Genomic DNA, 23577 nt, shown 5'->3' on the forward strand with positions numbered 1-23577 from the left:
CACTCCACACTCCATAGCAACTTGGTTACTTGACACCTTCCAAAACCAGAAGAAAAAAAACACACTGTACCCTAGAACCTTGGACTCTAGTGCCAGAGAGTGAAGCCAGCTGAAAATGAGATCCCTCTGAAACTCTTGCCTCTGTTGGAAGCTGCAGCAGAAAATTCCTTGTCTCTTCATCTGCAGACAGCAACTTTTCCTACTGCAATTCATTAATTTTATCCTCTTTGTTCACCCTTTGCAGAAAGGGGAAGATTACTGGAGGGCAGGAACACATGGGGAGGAGAGGTTACAGTGAAGCACAATCAGCCAAGATCAAGAGCCTGCTACTGAACCCTCCACCGCCTGCTACTGAACCCTCCAACGCTACCTGCCTCCAGAGGGGCTGCAGGACCAAAGCATGAAGCACATGTTGCTGACACAAAGCTGGAGTAGAACAGTGGGATTTCACATTTTGGGGCAACAACCCCAGAGATTGTGGCTATTGGACTGGGAAGAGAGATGATGTCTCCAGGAAGTTAAAGAACCTCTCCCCACCCTTAACAAGACTTTACTATTTTCTCATTGCCTCTGTAGCTTGTCTCAGCCCACGCGGCAGCTGGTCTTATATTCTGCTCTCCCAGCAACTCTGTGGATGGAGCGTCCTGCAAAGTGGACAGTTTCAGGAACGAACCCCGTGCTTCGCTGCCCAATTCCTGATGCCATGGCAATGGCTAATAATCAAAGGCAGCTTGAGGGTCTCCCACACCTGCTGGTTCAAGCACTGATTTTACCATTACTTCCACCTCTTGCTCTACAATGGCCTCTCCTCAGAGGGTCAGAGCTCTCTGGTTCTTGCTAGAGGCTTTTAAAACATTTCACTGTGCAACCTCTGGTTCCAAGGCTCTAGTCTCTTCTGTCATTTTATTAGTTTTCTCCCTCTGCTCCTGTGTTTGTAGTCTGAAAAATCAGTGTGTTTGTCTGGAATCCTTTAACTCAGCGTGGTAAAAGTTAGTGAGCTTTTTACTAGGTTTTCCTATTATTTGTATTTTAAAGCAGTGCAACAAAACCCCCACATTCCTACTGAAATATACCCATCAAAACAGTCACACTCTGCAAGCAGATTTATAAATACAAAGCTTTTGACCTTCCAGTCTCCCTGATTACGTATTTCATAAGCCATTTTAATGGACTTTAGCACAACTTCCAATCTCACAGTGAGTTTGAGAGCATTACAGGGTCTAGTATACCAGCTTGTGAACAAATTCAGATCAGCACTAAGAATCATAAGTACAAAAGGAGCACAATTTTTAGCAACGGAGTCATACATTTACTCCAGTGAAAAGCTGTAGAAATCCCGACCTGCTGCTACAGACTCAAAGAAAAAGCATCAAAGCTTCTACCCCACCACTGTTCCTCCAGATTTTAATAATCCCTTTTCTACAAATGTGCATATGAAAAGCATTTCCATTCCCTTAAAAAGCTGGTCTTACAAACTGGTCAGGAAAAAGCAACCTTCAGAAATCAAGCTGGTTTTGCCCCTGAAGCTGAGTTGCTCCAGAGCAAGGTCTGATCTGTGGTCAACCAACCTCACTGCTTCTGCAGCCACCTGAGCGAGGTGCCTCTGCTCAGCTTTACACAAAGGCACCCCAAAAGGCTCGATTAAGAACAACCTTAACCCTACTAGAGCTTCTGCCACTTCCTCTTTACTGCAGAGCGCTCTCCTCAGCTTTTACACACTCCCATTCAAAAGCAAAATGCCTGAACACACGTGAGTGCTTTCAGCATTTTCCCAGTTCTCCCTGAAAGATTTCTCTCTTCCTCCACCTCACGCGTTTTGTTCTTGTGCAGCCACAGGAAACTTCTCGCTTCCCTCTGAAAATCCCTCCTGCCCCATGTGGTCGTCCCTCTTCCTAAGAGCAGCAAGAGGCCTGTGACCAGGGCAGAAGGCATCTAGGCTGGAGCATGACTGTTACATCTTTACCTTTCCCACATTTCTCAAGTCACATGTCAGACAAAGAAAGGCCTGAAAGCAAACTCTTTGGATTCTCTCAATAAATAAGTAGGGGAAAAAAACCCCAGAGGTGGACTCTGTTCATATTTTCTATTCAAAGGATTCTTATGCCAAACAATTACACTGATGAGGAGAAACAACCAGTCCAGAGACTCTATTCGTATGGAATCGTTGCAGCAATTGTTCCTTTCAAGGAAGCAACTCTCAGGTTTGAACCAGAAAAGCAGGTCAGTATTTCACATAAACAACAGCTGTATGCAAACCCCTTTTACAGCAAGGAGAACGAGTTACATAATTCAGCTGGCTTTGGGGAAGTAAGAATTTACTTTTAAGAAAATTCCTTGAGGAAGACTCCTTGAGGCTGCAAATGTAGAGCTAGACAGGTATGCTAAGAAAGGGTATGAAAAATAGAGATTGGTACTTCTGAAGAAGGGGGATTAAGAAGTTTCTTCATTTGAGAGTTAATCAGGACTAGACATTTTTCATAAGTGAGACTCCTCTTCATTCACATATAGAACCGTCAATAGATAAAAGCAAACAAACCTGCCTAAGGATGGCTAAGGTTCCATCATTGTGACAGAATCTGATTCCTTACCTCAGGCACGAAGTAGAGGAATTCAGGACACAGTCCTTTTCTCTGAACTGCTGGCAAAATTTTGTTAGACACAGGAGGGCTTGGTGTGGAGGGAATTTATTAGGGCATTTAAGACAACAGGTCCCTAAATATCAGAAGGCATAACCCACACTCAGAGGAAAAAAACCTTAATGTTTTTTAAATACAAGATACAAAGGGAAGAAAAGTTAGAGACAAGCAGGCAAGAACAAACAGGCACAACTAAAACCACAACAAAAAAGAAGTTTGGAGCCTACATGAACTCTACAAGAAACCTCTGTCGCAAGTACAGAAAAGAAAATACGAATAAATATCTAAAGACATATATTGGCCTCTTAATTAGAGCTATTTGGCTTAAAACTAAGCCAGTAGCAGATTTACACCACTGTTCCGAGCAGGCTAAATCATATAACAAACATAATGTTTTAGATGCCCCCAGTAATGGGAGTTAGATGGAGTAATGGAAAACTGAGGTTTGTTAGGTGTAGCAGGAGTTCAGCTTTTTCCACCAAAAGCAGAGGGAAGGGACAGCAGAAAAGGTCAAATAATATGCAGCAGTCTCAAAAAAGACTTTTTCTTAGTAGAAATACTAAAATCCATCAACGGAATATGTAAAAAGTGAAATAAATCAATACGGGATGGAATATTGTAATGTATCGTGTAATATTCCTACAGTGCCAGTTAAACTTTGCCTCGTCATTTGTTCATATGTAGTGTCTGACAAGCACACACACACACACACGCACTCTCAGTCACTCACTTACTGTGCAACACAGCACGCATAAGGATGTGCCAGTATCCAAGAGCTGTAGCTGGATAAGGACTCCTGTGCTGACACTACAAGTCCTATGTGGGCAAATAAAACCGATTTGGAGTTGAGTCCAGCCATTACCCTCACTGTGGAGTTTGAACTTCAGAGAGAAAAGTCCAAGAACCAGGGAGACAGAAAGAAAACAAAAATCATAAGGAGTTGTAAAGAACATCAGATATGCAATCAAATGCAACATTTAGTTATGCTTTTACAGCAACATTTGATACATAAAATCCTCACACAAGTTTTTGCATCTTCTTTTTTCATTGAAGGAAACAAGAATAAACTGCAATATCACATAAACGCTGTTTCTCTTGAACAAAAAAATAAAGGATAAAAAAATACATTGTTACTCCTCTGTTTAAACTTTATTTACAAATAACTGGGCATTTCTAATCTAGACATAGAAGCTCTTTCCAGAATAAACGGCGATAAGCTATGGATGATCTGAGCCCATGTCTCACAAAAAATACAATAGTTTTACTTGGTATCAATAAACATTTTAAAATATTCTAAATTTTGCCAAGTGTTACAATCATTGTCCAAACTGAATAGTAGTCTGAGTGCTGAACGAAGTGCATCGACAGAAATTATAAACTTTAGTGTAACATTTCTTTGTCACTCACGATAGCCAGTTATCCTTGCAAGTCATTAAAGCAAGTATCACAGACTCGGACAGGCTTCTTAGAAGAAGGAGTTAAGGCATTCTTTGCTGAGCACTCGGCACAAAAGATATTTCCACACTGTCTACAGTGATGCTGTGAAAGAGAAGAAACATTTGCTGAACATCAGCGACAGGGCATCAATCGCTAATAGAGATCACTATCACGTCAAGTCAACTCTCATGTTTCAGAAGTCAGCTTGAATTTTTAAATACTAGTTACACAACACAGAGAAAGGCATAGGAGTAAATCTTTTCTAAAGGGTATAGGAATGAAATACTCAGAAGTGCTTCACTGAGTTGGGAGACTATACCAGTTCCAGATATGAACTGGCTGAAGTTCATCTTCCTCTTGAGTTTCTCCCCTTGGTCATATAGAGTATCCTTGAATCAAAGGATCCAGCAGCCTTTGTTCAAAGACGACCCAAAGAACATGACTGAAATAACGCAGGACAGGGAGAGGCACCTAAGATCAAGTCAGGAAGCACTGCAAAATGAACCTCACGAATATCCCTCATCTACTTCATTGCCAAGTCCCTTGCTGGAGGGATGGTAATCTCTGAAGGAAGGGCAGACCCTGCCAGCCGAGCGGTGCTGACATCTCAGCTGGTCACAGCTGATTTACAAAGAAGGTCTGACTACAGACCTAAACCACATCCAGTTGTTTCTTCTGTTCCGTGTCTAGTTCATATTTAGAAACATATAAAGGACCAGATCATGCAAAGGACCAGATCATGTTGATGCCTCATATTTTCAGATATATCTAATTTCAACAAATTTACATTTCTTTTATACCTGTAAATCCAGTTCAGACAAGTTATAAATAAGTTTACAGTAAATGCCCTTACAATAGTGTAATTTTGCTTGCTTGCTTAGGGAATTGAAATATTTTAACACTGATGCTGTTAAAATAGCAAAAGAATCACAAATAAAGTAAGCTCCACAAACTTAATTTTTAATATTTTAGACACTTTGAGTATTAACTGTATTCTGAGATGTTTTGAGGATCACAACACTATTAAGGCCATTTTATCAAGTTCGTATCCCATCTAAGAGTTTGAAAACAACAGAGGAAGAAAATCCCCACAGATACACAGTAAAACACACCTACCCTTCTCACTGTCACCGAAAAGCCTTTTCCACAGGCCATACAATTCTGTACCTCGTTGTCTTCTGCCCACTTCCTGTTGAGAGCTTGGGTGTGTTTGATCTATACAGAAGATATTAAAAAAAGCAGGGTTTTTCTAAATGTATCCCTAAATCCTACTAAGTTCCTCTATTTTTACTGCACACACTGTTCAGTATGGTATAAAAGCACCAATTCTGCCATGATACTGAGAGCTTGTATTTGTACAGAGAGAAAATCTTCCAAGTTTCAAGCCTATGAAAAGATTTAAGAAGCCAGACAGCAATATGACTCCCACACAGCTTCGTATCATCTTAATCACCCCGGAAAGGTAACCCATCACCAATGTGACACAGACTTTAAATTCTCTAAAGTTCCCACAGAGAGAATCAACAGGTTTAGTTGCTTCAAATCAAACTATACCTGTAGCGACTGGTTTTCTCGGCCAAGTTCCTGCATGGCAGCAGTAGTGTTGTCCAGCTTTTTCTTCATTTCTACAAGTTTGGCTTGAAGCTTTTCAATTTCCCCCTCACTTTTTATACACCTGAGGACAAACAGCAAATACTCAGCTCCAAGCATATAAGGCGATGCACACTGCTTCGTTTGGGCAGGTTGTCATGTCTGAGACGTTACTCTCATAAAATCCAGCTGTGAAAAGTTCTTGGATGCCCTGACTAGAGAAATGTTCTGTTATAATAATCAGTTTAAGATTATCTGGCTTTGCGCCCAAATATCCGTGGCTTATTAATACCTGGAGTTACTCCCAGAACCAGGAACTAGACTGAATATAGTCCATCAACAGCAAGCCTTCGTAAGTACACAAACCAGCTGCAGCACATCAGGTTGGACAATGGAGCAAGAAAGAAACCTTTTTCTTTTAGCAAGGCCACCTCCCACCAGCTGAAATTCAGTTAACTGTTGACAACCAAATTTCAAAGGGTATTTTTCTGCCAAGCTGTAAATGGCTGCTGGGTGAGTTCAGCACAGTATGGCAAGAGGTTGCCAAGGAAAAAGGATTTCACTTGAATTGATTCCATCTTTTCCCAAGGTATACTGCACAAAAATCAAATCAGCAAGCTTGACAGTATCAAAAAAAGTTTTCCACTCTGCTTTTACCAAGTATGTCATGAAATAAGGACACAGAAAGTTTCCTGTCTCACAGGTGTTTCTTCTACCCTTGTAATTGCTGCTTTTGGGTAACTCCCACTGCCTTGCATGACTTGTGCTGCCTGAAGGTGCTCTGCTTACCTGAGATTTAAATTTAGCGTAGAGAAAATAACAGAACTGGAGAAAAGAAGACCAGGTTTCATGGGGAAGGAAATGCCTCCTATGGAAACCTTAGCCTATCTATCTAATTCAATTACACACACAATCTCCTAACATTGAGCAGTGGGCATACCTAGAAATCGCTAAGCAAATTCTATGTTACTGGAGGCACCAAGGAGTCTCTTGCAGGCTTCGGGATGACTAGTGTCTCTACTCTGATTGAGTCGAGGCAGGGGAGCCTCAGAGTGATGGAGAAGGATAATTAACTCAGGTAAGAGGAGCTCTCTCTGCCAGGCCTCGCAAGGTTGACAAAAATCTGGTGGGATCAGAAGCCACAACCTACACACCTCAAAAGTTCAGAGGAGCCCAGTGGATTTAGAAAACTCTTATGGGTGGGCGTAAATCTTCGAGCCCAAGTAAGAGCTGTGGCTTTGGTGATAAGTCAGGTTCTGATAAGCCTGCCTGATTTTCTACAAAATGGTCACCCTGTCAGAGCCCATAAAGTTTGTTCCCAACACCCCCTGCGGTGCTCTGGCAGGGACAACAGAACTGCAGCCTTGAAACTGCACCCACAGCCCAGGCACTAGGAACAAATGTGGATCTAATAAAGCAAGCACAGAGAATCTTTAATCAACTGAAACAAGTTCTCAGTGTGAGGCTACCCGTTTCCCAAACTAAGCTCCCACATCGTCGTGACCACAGCGTACCTCTCCAGCAATGCTCTTCTCTCATCCTGATTGTTTTGCACCGTTGCTTCCAGGACAGCAATGTCCCCACGTAAATCGTCTGTCTGCTTCTCCAGCTCACTCACTCGCCTCTGACTGCTTTGCCACTCTTTCTTCATGGTAGCCAAATTTTCATTCAGGGCTGTGACCTGCATGGTGAGCTTGGTCTCCTTTTCCTCATATTTCCGGTTTTCTTCTTCTTTCTCTTTTTTCTCTGTGTGCTAAGAAGACAACAGAACAATGAAAACCAACCTTCTAAGTATTCTTTCTCTATTCCCTACATCCAACTGAGGCAAAGAATCTCACTGTACTAGAATAACTACTTCTAATCAACAAACTCTGTTAGACAAGGCTGTCATCCCACTGAATTTTCCTACACCACTAAATGCTTCAAAGATTTCTGACCTTGTCATTTAAAAATTAATGTAACATGAAACAAAAGTCAAGTCTTTGCTTCCTCTCTGTCCCTGAAAGAATCCAAAGGCACGTTCACAAAACAAGTCTTATACTCTCTAACATCCTCACCAGCCTAGCTTCAATTTCAGCACATTCTTTCTTCAGCTCCTCTTCTCTCTTTTTCAGTTGATCTTTGACAGCTTGATGGGTTTTCTTCTCATGTTCCAGAGCTGAATTCATATTATCTATTTTGCCCTGCAGCTCTAATTTCTGTTGTATCAATAGTTGTTTGGCGTCCTTGAGATTTGCCACCTCCTGTTAGGATACAAAGCTCAAAGTTAAAGCAGCAACATTGAAAGTGTAAATTCAAAGCTACTGTAATTCTTTCCAAGGAGAGGACAGCAATAATTTTTAGTTTTATCACTGGAAGAAAGAATGATTTCATAGCACAAAGTATCAGTGATTTTCACAATCAAAGATTTTAAATTTAAACCAATATTATGAACAACATTATTTTTTAAAAATAAATTTAATGTATGTTTACTAAAGTAGTGGAAGCTTTGTTGGATTAAACAGTTCTTTGAAAAGATATATCCATTGCCATTTTCTAAAATTTACTTCTCATTGTTCTCTGGTTGTAATAATGAGGTTAAAAGCATCATAATGACAATGTAAAAATCAAACACTGATGGAAGAAAGCTAGTTTCTATTAGTCTTAAATGTATAAATAATTAGCCTATATTTTCAGCAAGCAGGATGATACATTTAGATTTATATCTTATTTTCATTTGTTCTTCTGTAATAAAAAAAATTAAAAATCCTGAAGTAGACTAGTTAGTTATATTTGTAGGCATGATTTTCCTTAAAATTACACAGCCAATCATGCAGGTACTAACAGCCTAACTGGGGTTGCCAGTTTTCTATAAACCAAAATTCGTGTGACAAATTAAAACCAAACCTAAGACAGTGACAAAACATATGCTGAGGATACAGGGATGCCCTATCTCTGTGTATATAAACATTCCTTTCTAAATGGAAAATGGAGTGTAAGCCTTTAGGAGACAATTTCTGGTTTAGTCGGATTGCTTTGTAGGGAGATTAAGAGATGAATATTAAGCTGCCATTCATGTGCACACTTTGTATATACTTTATATATTTTCTTCTCCAGAATAAATATTTTAGGAACGATAAGAATTGTAATAACCTTTCCCCAAAATCCAAGAAACTACTGGCCACAGATCGCTTGACAGAAACAAAGTACAGATTTCTATCTAAAAATAAGAGACCATTTTCTAAACACCAGAGAATAAAAGAGCATTTGAAACTCGTAAGATAACACGTTACTTACATTTTATTAGACTGTTGGGACTGCACCTTCATTTATACTCGTAGAGCAACTTAAACCCTGTGTGCTTAACAGATGCAAATATGACTACTAACAGTACAATATGGAAAACGCAAACTACGGCATTTTAGGAGTGATTGTTTCTAGAGAGATTAAAAAAATGAAACATGTAGAATGTGGCGAGAATTAGTCTGTTTGACTGAAGATTAAAAATTATTTAAAGCCTCCAAATCTTTACCCTTTAGAGAGTTCATCTGATTGTTATGATTTTGGAAAAGAGCTAGTCTTTTATGAGACTTCTGACATTGTTTCTTCCTCAGCTGTGACTTTTTAAGACATTTTAAGAAACCACAGCACATCAAGGGAGTTCCAACTCTACCACACATCCTTGAGAAGTACCAGATGTGCCTAGAATCTCTGGGAAATTTCACATTCATGACACTTTTGGACATCTTTTCTGCCCTTCAAAACAGTCAAGCAAGGGTATGCACAGTGAATCTACAGCAGAACAGACGAAAAGCCAGGATGTATGACCCATCCTGAAGCCAAGACAAGTTATGTGGTCCACTTGGCTGAGAATATTGGGTGCCGATGCTCCAGGATTATCTCTAATCAAGCAGCATTGCTCAGGAACCTCAACAAAATCTGCACTTTAGTTCCCTGACCTGTAATATTGACATTTACAGCAACCACCTTTACAAAGCCATTCCAGATAATATCCACTGAGTAGGCACATATTTCTTATCAGACGACCAACCACATGAAGACACAGTTTGTCTCAATATACCTTCTCAAATTCTTGCTTGCAGGCTCTTAGCTCTTCAGCCAGCTTGACACTTTCTTTTTCAAGTCTACTCCTTATTTCCTGGAGTTCTGTTGTTTTACATTTTTCATTAGCCAAGTCTTTTTCTTTCAAAATCTTCAAGAGAAATAAAAAGTGCCAGAAAAGTTACTTCTTCCAAGTTCACAAAACAAATAAAAAACCCCAAACTAAACAAAAAAACATCCAGGGCCCAAAACCTACTTGGAAGGCTTTGTAATTAAAGGCAAACAACTGTCACATACCTCCATCCACAGTTTGTAATGTGAACAATTAGCAGCATGTTTTAATTTTTAGATTTAAAACTAATAACATTTTTTGACCTGTCTAGCCACTTAGGGCAAATTAATAGCCTTTTTCGAACCAAGTTCACTTCCACTGTGTGTTGAAAGTCTTTGCACCAGATGTTTGCTAAAACTGCCATTGCTACACACTACAACAGTGCCATGCCCTCAAAACACCTCTTTTTTAGAGATGTAACAGAAATTAATAATAGGGGTGGATGTGTCTGTGTGAGGACTTCAAAAGACTGTGGCATTTTTACCCTGTCATTCTGAAGATCCTGTAACATTTTGGTCTTCTCGCCCAGCTGCTGTTCCTTCTTTGATGCATCCTGCTCCAGCGTAGACTTTGCTTTCTTCAGTTCCTGAATCTGCTGATTATTGCTAGCAATTCGATTTCTGCTGGAAACTAATTCTTCTTGGGCAAGAGCAAGTTTTTCTTCTGTGGACTAATCAAAGAGAGTTCTGCAAATCATCTGTCAGTGTATAAGCTTCAGATACTCAAGAGCCACTTAAACATTGTGAACTTGGAAAAATCGTTTTATCTAGTGTGCGACATTTAGCTTCAAATGCTGACAAAGCATAGTTACAGGAACTTCTATGTTACGAGTTTACCCTACGTAAAAAGAAGTTAACCCAGTACCACTTCCAACAGCAATATTTTACATATTCCAGCTTTTGCAACCTTCCACTGAGAAAAGGTGAAAACATACGAGAGGGCAGAGAACAAAAAGCAACTGAGGAAAAGAGAACTAACTTGAATTTGGTCACAGAAATATATTTTACTCTCTGTGAAAATCAACCGCTCTATAATTCCAAACACCTGTTACTTAAGAGGCAGTGAAGCTATACTGTTAAGATATCAAAAGTCATTCAACGCTTTTTTTTTTTCTCCAATGACTTAAAGAAGCAAGGGCTAGGACAATTATAAAACTTCTGAAAATATAATGAAAAGTACAAGCTAGAAATGCTAATATCAGGACAAAACGTTTCACACTTCAGCTGCATCAGCATTTGAAACACAAAGTTTAAAGTTCTATTCAAAATCTACCATAGATTACATTTTAATTTGCCTCCAACTCTCCTCCATTATCTAGAAAAAGAACTTGGATTTACCTCTACAACAAGTTGCAAAACCCCAAGAAAACCTAGAATGAGCCTTGGGTACAAGTTTTATTTGTTCACAGCAAAGTCAAACATTGGAGTTCTTCTTGAGTCAGTATTCTGGAGGTCACTTTTTTTAAAGCCTTCAGCTTAGGCAAGGAATAGTTCCCACTTAAAAGCATGTTGTTTCATAAAGAATGAACGAGAAAGAAAACCAACCAAAGTCATCCTCCACTCCCCCAAAATATTGGTATTTTATTTTTGATGCGTATGCTTTAGCCACTTCCATGCTGGTTCAAAACCAAATTGATTTCTGATGCCTCCTAACCCTCCCTAGTAATGTCTAAAGTATTTTGCCTGTAGAGTCAGACTTAGTTTGAAATACCAATGATGGAGCACTGCTGATTCAATACTCTTTTCAACAAGCCCAGTGGCTCATGAAAAGTGCACATGGGCTTTAAAAAGTAAAGACAATTTACTTGCCTTCTGACGTACTGGAGTTTACTAGTCAACACTTTGCAAGGTGTTAACTCAGAAATATTTTTAAGCAAAACAGAAGATGCTTTTGCAATTTCAAGCTTTCAGCAGGGTGGGTCTTTCAGAAAGCAAAATTATCCCTCTCTGCTCCACTGTGGGCACTGGAATACCGTATTTTCATAACAATGAGAAAGGATGGGAAGTGTAACATCATTATCTAACATCTTCACAGGAAAACCCAGTAGTCTCTGCAGTTGTAGAAAGAAACATAACGAAACCAAAGCTTTTATTCAAATCAATTTCTAGTAGAAGAAGTGTGGTTAAAACCAATTTTTAGCACAGGATGATGCAATTTGATGAAGTAGATAGTGACATCTGAATTAAAAGCCTCACAAAGGGGATACTCCTCTCTCAACACCCACCCGGCAGGTGTCTACTCTGGACAGGTTATCTCATTGCGTCTATATCTAAGCTAATACAATGGAAACATTCTTGTAAGGGGATTCAGTATTCATCCCACTCTGCACGGTATTATGCACAAACATTTCCATAATTCAGTAGTTTGTAATAAACTTGGAATTTTGCACACAATTTAGCATACCTTATCTTATATATTTAAGTACCTCTTAGCTGTGCTGTGATTAATAATGATGCTACCTACCTTAACTGGTAACCATTCAATATAATTTTAACAGTAAAATCAATCTTCTATCTGTTTACGCCTTTCTTTCTGCTTTGCTCAAAAGTGCCTCACAGCATCCTTTGGAAACGAGTAGAAATCTTCTGGCACATGGTTAAGCATTCCAGTTATTGTCCTTGCTCCTGACTCAGTCTCCACCAAGACCATAATTCAGCCCAATCCTTCTGACTGCTGAGGAGCTCACTTCTTTAACATAAATTCACCTCTCAAAACATCCGATGCCATTTACCATATTTAATTACCATTCAATTTTTGCCATTGCTCCCAGAATACAAAACCGAATGCAAGGAAAAGGTACAGAACAGAAGATGTCAATCTGCACTTGGTTTTGTAAATAAAAACAGATGCTAGGACGACTGGTACAGAGTTTAAGTATTTTTTTTTAAGAAGATAAGAAGATACCACAGTCTGATTCACTATGACGTGGGCTGTGGCAGTGCCCTAGCTGGGTGGTAGGACCTGGATTCGTTCCACCTAAGTGAGGTGCAGAAATGACCATTTTAGTCTGTGTGCTCCCTGATCCCAGTCCCCAAGGAGAGACGTGAAATTATTCACAGCTGCTAACCCAGTGTCTCTTCACTTCCCAAGAAGAAGGGTTAGACTGACTGCAGGCAGCTTAAGCTCCCGACTCACAGACCTGAGGTTTCGCAGCATGAGTATTGTCCCAGAACGTTCACTGAAGATACACTGACAGCGACGCCAATATTGGAGGCAAAGAAACATTCTTGTGAGAGCACAGAGGAAACCAGGACTGACTATAAAAAGCACAAATGCCAAAACTTAAGGATACTTGGCAGAACTCAGGAGAGCAGGATTCACACAAAGTATGCTTTCACTGACTGAAAATCAAGGCAGAAATAACAGTGCTGCATTTTTATTCACACTTCTATACAAAAAAGCCTTTTTCACAAAAATAACACGCATTATTTTGTGTTTGTGCATACAAAAATATTTATGTATTATATATACACATATCTCTGTATATATGTCTTTATATATACATATATAAAAAATATCTGGTGGTATTCTTTCTCTACTACGTATATTCCTTTTTTATCAAAAATTATAGCTTTTACAAGCACTCGAATCCTACACAACTTCTTTTTCCTTTCACAGACAAAAATGTATGAGCATAGTTACTGTTATAGATGGTGCATTTTTAAACCAAAGGAAATTCACTGCAAACATTACCCATAAAATTCTAACTACGTTCTTGCTTCCGATTGGACTCGATGATCTTAAAGGTCTTTTCCAATCTGGGCAATTATGTGATTGTGTGATTTTGTTACAACGCTTCTCGCTGCTCCCATGCAAGTCTTACAGCTTGGAAGTTTGCATCTGTGGCTACACTGGTTGGATCTTCTGCTACCAAGCCAGAATCAAGGTGCTGATGGCACCCAGAGAGCAGCTTGCCCGCTCTGCGGCCCTGTCTCCCGCATCTTCAACTGCAGAACTTCACTGAAGCAGTTGTCCCCTTTTCCATGACACCCCAGTCTCCCAGTCAGAGACAAGCAGTGACGTTCCGGACCGATGCCAGCAGATGGTGCTCAGTGCACGGCCCAACTCCTGTGTCCCAGCGCCACCTTCACCCCAGGGACCAGCCCCACCACCCTGCCCATTTCACCCTCATCCTGTGCGGCCTCATATCATCTGTTACCCAGGCATGAAACTTTGGCCTCGCCGATTGGCGTGGTGCTACACCACGTGAGCATATTTCAGTTGTCCCTTGTAGTGTTTTTAACTAAAGAAAACCTAGTGCTGCTCGGAACGCATGATGCGGCCTGGTCGGGACCGTTGTGGACAACATCTGGCTTGACCCAACAACCGGACAACTGTGCTGACCTAGCACAGCTCTGCAGGGAGCTCATATCCCTCCTAAAAATCCTGTGCTGAAAGACACCCAAGCTCACCTTACATACAAGTTTTAAAACCTTCTACTAATCCACAGCGCTGGCTCAAACTACCTACCTTTATTAAGTCATTCGCCCAAGGTAAAACATAATCCAGGCAACTGACTTCGAATTGGACTGTGAAGCTCTACCATAAAGCTCTTCTGACTTGAGTGGCACTTTGATACTAAGCTCTCAAGACTAATACCATCATGCTGAGACTTTCTGAATGGGCTTTTTCCTTTGCTATCTCCTTAGACAAGTTAGCACCGCTTCTTTAGGGTAACATTGGAATGAGGCAGCACATCCACGATTAAAGATTGGCTCCCTGCCTTTTCCCTCTCTTACATTTTACAGAAAAAAGCGGTGGCAAGCAGACCTCACGAATCATAGTAAATATATGTCTTTGATTTATTTATTTTTAAATTAAGCAAACAGCCTCCAAGCTGGTACATTACTTCAGTACTGAGGACCTCAGTCTTCCAGAGGCTCCTTAGGCTCCACAGAGACTTGCATAAAAAAATCACATTACCCAATTGCTCATCTTGAAACTCTTGGCTTCCCGTTGCTATCACCTTATTTTACCTTTTTGCATGGATGTTCTTCCTCTTGTGACCATGCCCATTCGGGTTTAAGAGCATGTGGGAAGCTTTTTTACACTTGCCAGAACTAGAGGTCATCAAGCTGGTTTAATAATTCTTATTCAGAGTTACTTTTACAACAACCAATACTTAGATGAAAACTATACCGAAAAAAATTACTGAGCACATCCAACACTTCTATGCGTCATTGCATTATGAAACATTCATCTAAATGCATTGCAGCAAATAACTGACAGAGGTAGGTGTGCTACAGTAACAAACCGTAAGAAAGGGCATGTTTAAACGACCACTGCTTGGTAATCATGCTGAAATTCTTCACAATTTAACACAGCAATTCACAGCAAGCTGCACAGAAAGTAAAGCTTCTGCAACCTGCAGGGAAATGCGGCAGATTATCTAATGCTACAGAGGAGTAGCAAGAATAATAAAACTCCAGTGGCCTACATGTAAAGGAGTTACTTCTCCTTTTATTAAAATAACCCTGAACCTGAAGAGGGGCTAAGGCTCTGTAGCTCACATGAGCCTGAAACAGCTACAAGACCTTTAACAATTTCAGACTGAAAGGCTTCCACGGGAACAGGTGAAAGGGAGCGATGAAATCTAAGCAGTCAACAAAGGCTCCCTTTATACGTAATTAAGCAAACTGAAGCTGCCACCTAAACCAGATCAGATGATCTGTCCTTCCGAAGCATCTATTTCTCTCCATAAACTTCAGAAGAGCCTAGAAAAACGGTGTCAGACAGACACAGGCAAGGCTGCAGTGGGACTCATCTGAAGTGAGAAGTGCCAAAGCTACACATCTTGCCAGTAGACAGCCAGGCTCTGCAGCACAGTATGTCCTGAGACTAACTGCAGCATTGGGTCAGCAATGACATGAAGGAGGGGGGCAGAAAAAAAAGACAAAGAACACCTCTGCTGACTGATTCAACTTGCAGCAATACCGCTTCAAAGGCACTGCACCCTAATAACCAAATCAGACAAATACAGCCTAGGAATAGCGAACCTAAAACCTACCGTCTCTATTAATTTGACATCTCTGAACATCTACAGTCAGCCGGGAAGATGTAAAAGTGGCAAGGACACGAGCAAAGGCTGACAATTAAAGTTCTAGTTAAATCATGTAGGAGACAGAAGTTATTCACATGCTGTCAGGGACTTTGCCCTAATTAGCTATGCTGTTTAAATTAGCTGAAAGCTACAATATATAACAAGAGAAAGCAACACAAAAAAAACCCAACCCAAACCTCTTAAAAGAATACAAAAATAAACCATCCTTCTCTCTGCTGCTGCACAAATGCAAGGGTATTTCAGGTAAAGTGGCAAATACACTTGGCTTTAAATTAGTTTCAGGATGCCCTTTGTCCCAGGGGAAGAGATTGGACAGGACTAAATCCTACACATAGCAGAGGAGCTTTTTTCTGCCTATATGGTTCTTGCACCGTTTCTTGGTCTTCAAAATGGGTATGAACAGAGCTACTAAGCAACATATGGCAGTAAAATGACTCTAAATACCTTAAGGTCTTGCCTGGTTGCCAGCAGCTCAGACTCTATAAAGGTCCATCTGGAGCTTCTCCATGTTTTCCTTATGTTTTTCATGGGTCTTTTGCAAGTCTGCTAGCTTGACTTTCTCTGCTTTAAGCTCCTGTGCTGACAAAATAGACTGCTGTTGCAGTTTATTCTCCAGTTCTGCCTGAAACACACGCATAAAGTTGTAATTGAAATTACAGACAGTAAAGTAAGCTTAATCATTTCAACAAACCGGATTTCTACTGCGAGATGAGCTTTTATTTTCCACTCATGAAACAGCAGTTCAGTTTGTGATTTTACAGTAATATTTTGTAATTAATTTATCAACAAAATTTAATTCATGTCAAAAGAGTAAGTGAACACATTAAGACCAAATATTAAAAATCTAAATAATGCTTCCAAATCCTAAAGTTTCCACAGGCTGACTAAAGCACAAGCATGATCAAGTAGTACAGGGCAGTCAAAGACAAGGGAACATTTGACAGTGCATGGCACACAACACAACACTCCCTAATGATGTAAGACGTTTGAACTCTTTCCATTATGGTTTATGAGTTTTATACTGTCACTCAGATAAATTCTTTTGGTATAATAAGAGAAGACTTGGTTTAAAACTGCCATGGACATTCCATAACACTGCAGAGTTTGTCTCAACTGCTCTCACAGAATTCTACTGCTTTACAAGAAAATGGCAGCTCTTGCCTTATCGCATGCTCCTGAAGCAAAACAAACACATTCAGTCTAGCCATTTTTATCACTTTATTGAAACTCACTTCCTACAGAACTCATATTTCAGCACTGGTTCTTTTTACTTTATTATTCTTGTGGTTGATGTTTTTTCCTCAACAGCATCTGAAGACCTTGTTTCCCCATCCTGACCTTGTCATTTCTAACAAGACTACAGCTGTTTATTACAAAGATACTGACATAAAAGCCGCAGCATTTATCAGAGAAATTCACCTTAATTTTTTTCAAGGAGTAAGAGAGGCCAGTCTTACCTTTTCTAAAAGGGCAGTTTTTAATTCAGCTTGCAATGTCTCACTATGTTTCTTCTTCTGCTCAAAAGATTCCTTTAACTCTCTCAGCTTTCCCTGGAGATGTTGCTCACTTTTTTCTTTCTCCTTCAGAAGACCTTGAATTTCCACTACTTGCATTCGTGCTGATTCAAGTTCTATCGACAACTGCTTAGAAATCTATATTCAAAAATATTAAACAACTGCATATAATTTTAGTTTAAATCACTATTTGTAAGTGTTGTAGTATGTGAAACTGCCTATTGAACTGTGTGGATGACAAATTACGTGGTTCAAAAAGCAAGTGGACAATTTCACACATGAAAAAAATGGTCAAAGCTGTTAAAGCTGGAGATACAGCTTCAGGAAATCAGCTCCCAAAAGACTCCTGGAAGTTGAAGAGAATCTCCTGATTGTAGGAGTCTGAAATGCTTGCTCTTCTCCAGGCACCTGCTACTTTCCTCTGCCAGAGACCACATAACAAGCTACACCTTTCTTGTGATCAGTTCACCATGCCCACTGTTACGTTTTTAGAAAGAACAGCAGATTATTCGCAGGAAAGAGTTTCCAAAGATGCGGCTGTGATTTCTCGTACACATCCCACAGTACCACTGGTGCTACCTTCTACTTCAGAGCTACATGATACAACCCTGGCAAGTAGATTTTAAGAGCTACCCTACCACATTAAAACCATCTGTTATTCCCAATTTCCCACCCTTAGAGCAACTGCTGTCTTTGTTCACCGTTCAAAATTAAGAGCAGGACACTCTTCGCAAGCCAGCAGTGGTCTGGGTTCTCCTGCTGCCAACTGCAGCAGATACCAGACTCATCCTCCTGCATTTGCCACAGAGCACCAGAGTGCTTCTGCTGAACGGGCAAGGAGCCAGGCATGTAGAAGCAGCAGTCACAGAGCAATCAACATCACACCTGCACAGCCACAAACCCTCTTTCAGGCAGTCCAACAAACTATGTCCACTGACTGTAACTTTTCTTGATTCTTTTAAGGAACAGGTAACAGTTGGGGTAAAAAAGTCCATGAAAGTACCCTTAGCCTTCAGGCCTACATGATCAAGAGGGACAGGGAACTGCTTGAGAGAGTCCAGCACAGAGTCACAGAGATGATGAAGGGCTGGAACATAGGAGATTCCACAAAAACATTAGGAGAAACTTTTTCACTGTGAGGGTGACACAGCACTGGAACAGGCTGCCCAGGGAGGTTGTGGAGTCTCCTTCTCTGGAGACTTTCAAAACCCACCTGGACGTGTTCCTGTGTGCCCTACTTTAGGTGATCCTGCTCTGGCAGCGGGGCTGGACTAGATGATCTTTCGAGGTCCCTTCCAACCTCTGACACTCTGTGATCCTGTGATTTTGCAGTCTGAACACTCATATTTAAAAAAGAATTAAATTCGGTAACAGGCGATTTATACAAGTTTGCAAAAACAATTAATTCCTTGAAGTATACCTGAAAATGCCCAGTTAAACCACCCAGAGAGCATAATGATTAGGCCTTAGATTAAAACAGATCTGAGGATATGAGATAACAACTTTTAGTGTATCAAAGTATCAAAATAAAAGATGATATAGCAATATCTGGTAACTGCTTCACTAATTAATAAAACTGAAGGGCTAAAATCCCCTACCAAGGTATGTGGGGCACAGAAAGGTAGAAAGAAAACCTGCATTTTAAAGCTTCACACTAACATCTAGTAAATTTTTTCTGTCACCGTATTTCAGTGCCCCTGGTGGGTTACAACTTGAAAACTGCAACCTCTTTCATCAGTCCTGGCGTGTGAGACTGAAAACAAATCTTTTAAACATTTATTATTATTACTGGCTTCTAGTCTTTCTAAACTATATTGACAGCTTACCCCCTCCTTTTTTTCCAGTGAGTTTTTCAATTCATTCCTCTCTTTAGCTACGGACTCTGTCTGTACCTGGAGCTGGTGTTTTACTTCTTGGTAAGATTTTTCCTAAAAAAAAAAAAAAAAAAAGTAAGAGGAGGAAATATTCCTGTGAGCCTTGTTAAGAACAGGTACCAGATATTTTTTCAGGATCTACAACATCTTGCCAAATCCTGCTTTCCTTTTCAGCGCAAAAGTTTTCCTTTTCAGGTGCAAGCTTACTTTCAGCTCAAAACCTCTCATAACTTTCAACAGTGGTAAATCTAAGCTGAACACAGCTGATATCCCACACTAAAAAAATGCAGCCATGTGCCAAAGAGTTTGCTGATCAGGGATAGTCTCCCTGTTTGAAGCTGCTGTTGTCAGCCTTTCTCCCTCTTGTGGGAAGCAATAGGCTCATTGCTTTCTTCAGGATCCAAAATTTCATGATGTTCTAAAACTCATGAGCAAATAAATTTGCAGGACTTGTATGCAAATACAACTATATTTTAAGCCCAAATACTATGCATTTAAGACAGTGGCAAGCCTCCAAATGACTACAGAATTAGAAGCAAAATCTAGACTCCTATCTTTAAGTCTAAATTGGGGAGAAAATCCTTCAAGTTTTTTTGAGAAACAAATATTTAAAGAGCAGTAACTAAGTAAAACAAACAAAAAGGCTTATCGCAAAAAGGTAAAGAGTAAAGGAAAAAGTGATATTTTTAACTAGGAGCAGATTTTTGTTTTTTAGATCAAAATAAAAGCAGCTCTGAACAGGTTCTGGGAAATGGTGACACATCAAATGAGAAGAGAATGAGAAAGTCACCTCTACCATGTCTGAGGTAGGGGTGTCAGAACAACTGTGTAAGAAAATCTGTAAAACACATATTCATATAGCAGCCACTCATATTACAAACAAAGTGAAAGAGGGGAGAAAATTGTGTATTTTAAGGCTCGTGAGAATTCACTTTCTTTCCCGTAATAGGTTTCTCTGGTGGCCAAGCATTTGTTGTAACATCATCACTAGTGAGACCTCTCTGAAACTCCAATAGTTTAGTTCCTTCACCATATTAAAACCAGGCAGCAAATAAAAAGGGATCCTGCTGTGTAATATGACTAACATTTACTACTGCAAACGTCCAGACAAAAATTTAAGTTGGACATGTGTATGAACTACTAAAAATCACAATTTGTTTTTCCTTAAGGCAATTAACTGCCATGCTTGACGTAGTTTTCATACAGAAAGCAAAGCAATTTTATCAGACTGTAAATACACCACCCTTTATATCTAATGAAAGAAACTACTAACCATTTGTGCCACAGCTGCTTTTTCTTTTTGTATTTCTTCTTCTAATTCCTCTTTTCTCTTTTTGAAGGATTCAGAACTTTTTGAGAGCTCGTCTTTGGTAGCTGTAAGGTCCTTTAATAGAGTATCCTTCTCTAATTTAACTTGTTGCAGCTTTGATGTTGCTGCTTGCATTTTACAATCTAATTCCTTGAGTTGTTTACTTGTATCTTGATTCGTTTTCTCAAAGTTTTGTTTGAGGCTTGCCTTCTCCTCCTCCTGCTTTGAAATTTGCCGTTTCGCTTCTTCAAGGGCCTCAGATTTCTTCTGCAAGTCCAACTTAGCATTAGACATCCTGCAAATACAAAGAGAAAAAAATATTTTTATTTTTTCTTCATAGGTATCATTAAATGTCTCTATTGTTTAATATACTAACTGTAGAACTACTTCAAAGTATACCTTTTTCAACTGAATCATGGGCATTTTGTCTCTTCAGTGAAGACATATCAGCAACTCTAAAAATTACTCGGATGCATTTTTCTTCCTCAACTGTAACGAAGAGAAACTACCCCTTTGTTGCTTATGCGTAAATTGCAAATTAGTCTTTGGGAAAACTTACGGAGTTATGGATACTTAAAAGATGGACCTCACTACATCAAACTGCTCAGCTATTTAGCTGACACGAAGCCCAGCGAATAAGCTGAAGAAGTGTATTGAATCACAGCAGTCAGTGATTCATATGAGACAACATGGCAGATGGAGTCTGCATGGCACAGAGAGCGAAAGAAAACCAGAGGGATAAAACACATTTCTTGTGGCAGAGGAAACGCATCACTTTTCTATGATTTTAAGAAATTACAGGAGAGAAGAACAAAATTTCAGCTGTAGTTCAAACCACTCTAGTTTTACATCTGATTTTGAGAAGTACTGTAACACAGGAAATGCATACGCTTCTCTTGCTGCTTCAAGTTGTTTAGTCAGTTCTGCTGTTCGGAGGTCTAATTCTGTTGATTGCTGTCGCTGCTGCTGTAAATCCTGAAAAGCTTGTTCTTTGCTTGCTTTAGCATCAAGAATGTCAGCTTCAAGTTTCTGAGACAGAAAAATAAGAGGTTAGAGTCATCAGAACACAATCAACAAATAAAAATAGCAATAAAAATCACAAGTCATATGCTCTGTGCGTAGCATTTACTGTAAAAAGTCTTTACTGTACACGCAGTCATTATTGTCACAGGTTGTCTACCTATTTCATTAGTTTGCTATTTATCTTTCCCGCAAACCTCTTGCTCCTCCAGAACTGAACTGTTTTGGTAAAGCATTCTGAAATCATCTTTAAATCAAAGGCCAACCAGTCATACTACTGCAAAGTAACAGATAAAAAGCAGAAATCTTTAAAGAGTCTATCCAAAATCTATACAAAAAAAAGGCCATAAACAGCACTCAGCTTTGGGGCTGGGTTCTCAGGCACCACGGAGTAGTTTCAGCAGTTTCAAACGACTGCTGATTTCCTATGCTCGCCTGGAAGAGGTTTTTCTTGTTTTCTTTTTAGAAGGTACTTGTTATTTTACAAGGAGTATATAGAACACAGGATTCAGCAAATGGGCGCTGTTTAGACACTTTAACCCACTGACTGTTTTACAGGCACTTCTGCTTTCATGCAGGGGCCATAGAACAAAATGGCAAAGTTTTTTCAATAAAATTCCTGAGGGGTTTTTGTTTTCTGCTTTTTATTATTTTTTTTTAAAATATCACGCATTCAACTGGAATAAACCCAAATTACCAAGATTTTACACAAAATTGGATTCCTGTTGACAGCATCAACAACACTGCTCAGTTTCACACTTCAGCTACCAGGAACCTCGTAAAATCTTGTGGAAGCAAGCACTGTATTCCTCCCCATCATTTGTTCTTGTACTTGTGAAACTTCAGCAAAAGGATGAGAAACAAGAGCCCAAAGGAAAGCAGGCAGAGAAAAAGCAGTGTGCAAAACAAGAGAGAGAGATGGAAGCACAAAATGATTATGCTAATAATGCAATTATTATTTTTGATAGTATTAGATTTAAAATTTCATGCACAGGAAACAACCTTTCTTCTCTTCTATAGAGCACATAAGCTAGGAAAAACACTCAGTCTTGAGCATAAAAACTGCAAATCTCCCTCAAAACAGACAGACAACATTCCAAAAACAATTCTGCATTGTTCCTAAGACCCCTGTATCATATGGTTTTATGTATCATGAATTTTGACCACCAAGAATGTTTAACAGATACTGAACAAATGTTAAAGCTCAAATTTAAACGTTCTCAAGCATTCATGTCCTCAGCTGAAAATACTAGTATTGCAAAACATCTAAAGGTTCTGCAAACGTGTGCCAGAATTAAGTGCACATTAAGAGAAAAATTGATTCCAGAAATGGAACGCAAAACTAACGATCAAGTTAGAGGAAAAACATCTTGATAAAAAGCCTCTGTACAAGCATACTGAAAGGTTTTAGAATTTAACTAAACCAGACAAGTAGTGTTAACTTGAGCCAACCAAAGTTACACACATCTCCCTCCTGCCACTCGTAAAGTGTTTCAGGTTGAACTTGAAGACTTGTTCCCTCTCATCACACTTCCCAGGTAGCACAGTGGTTGGTAGAAGCACAGATACAGGAAAATGACAGTATAGTTGCAATGTCCTAAGTCTATCTTCTTAGGTGTTGCATGCTAGCATGGAAGAAGAGGAAGAATAGTACTAAAGGGTGGAGCAGGAAATAGTAGCAAAAAAAAAACCTACAAAAGTGGTACTGATATAATCCTTCCCCCATAATTTGAGCACACTTTTTATCACATATACCAAACAGCAGAGACCATAGAACCATAGAATTGTCAGGGTTGGAAGGGACCTTAAATATCATCTAGTTCCAACCCCTCTGCCACATGAGCAGGGACACCTCCCACTAGATCAGGTTGCTCAGAGCCCCATCCAGCCTGGCCTTAAAAACTTCCAGGGATGGGGCTTCCACCACCTCTCTGGGCAACCACCTTCATAGTGAAGAACTTCTTTCTAATGTCCAGTCTGAAC

At 39.7% G+C, this 23577-nt stretch overlaps 1 protein-coding gene across 1 annotated transcript; it reads right to left on the bottom strand.

Annotated features, from left to right (window-relative positions):
* Window positions 1–3766: 3766 nt before the first annotated feature.
* LOC104272805 (early endosome antigen 1-like) lies at window positions 3767–21603 on the bottom strand (the record flags this gene model as incomplete). Its single annotated transcript, XM_009867900.1, is given in 13 exon segments — window positions 3767–4175; window positions 5190–5288; window positions 5628–5748; window positions 7178–7416; window positions 7721–7906; window positions 9724–9855; window positions 10301–10486; window positions 16322–16358; window positions 16360–16499; window positions 17335–17529; window positions 19218–19319; window positions 20539–20869; window positions 21464–21603. Coding segments are annotated over 13 exon segments (2031 nt in total), but the record flags the coding sequence as incomplete, so codon positions are not given.
* Window positions 21604–23577: the final 1974 nt, after the last annotated feature.

Source organism: Apaloderma vittatum, unplaced genomic scaffold (genome assembly GCF_000703405.1).
Source record: "Apaloderma vittatum isolate BGI_N311 unplaced genomic scaffold, ASM70340v1 scaffold12214, whole genome shotgun sequence".
In the NCBI taxonomy this organism is placed as follows: Eukaryota; Metazoa; Chordata; class Aves; order Trogoniformes; family Trogonidae; genus Apaloderma; species Apaloderma vittatum.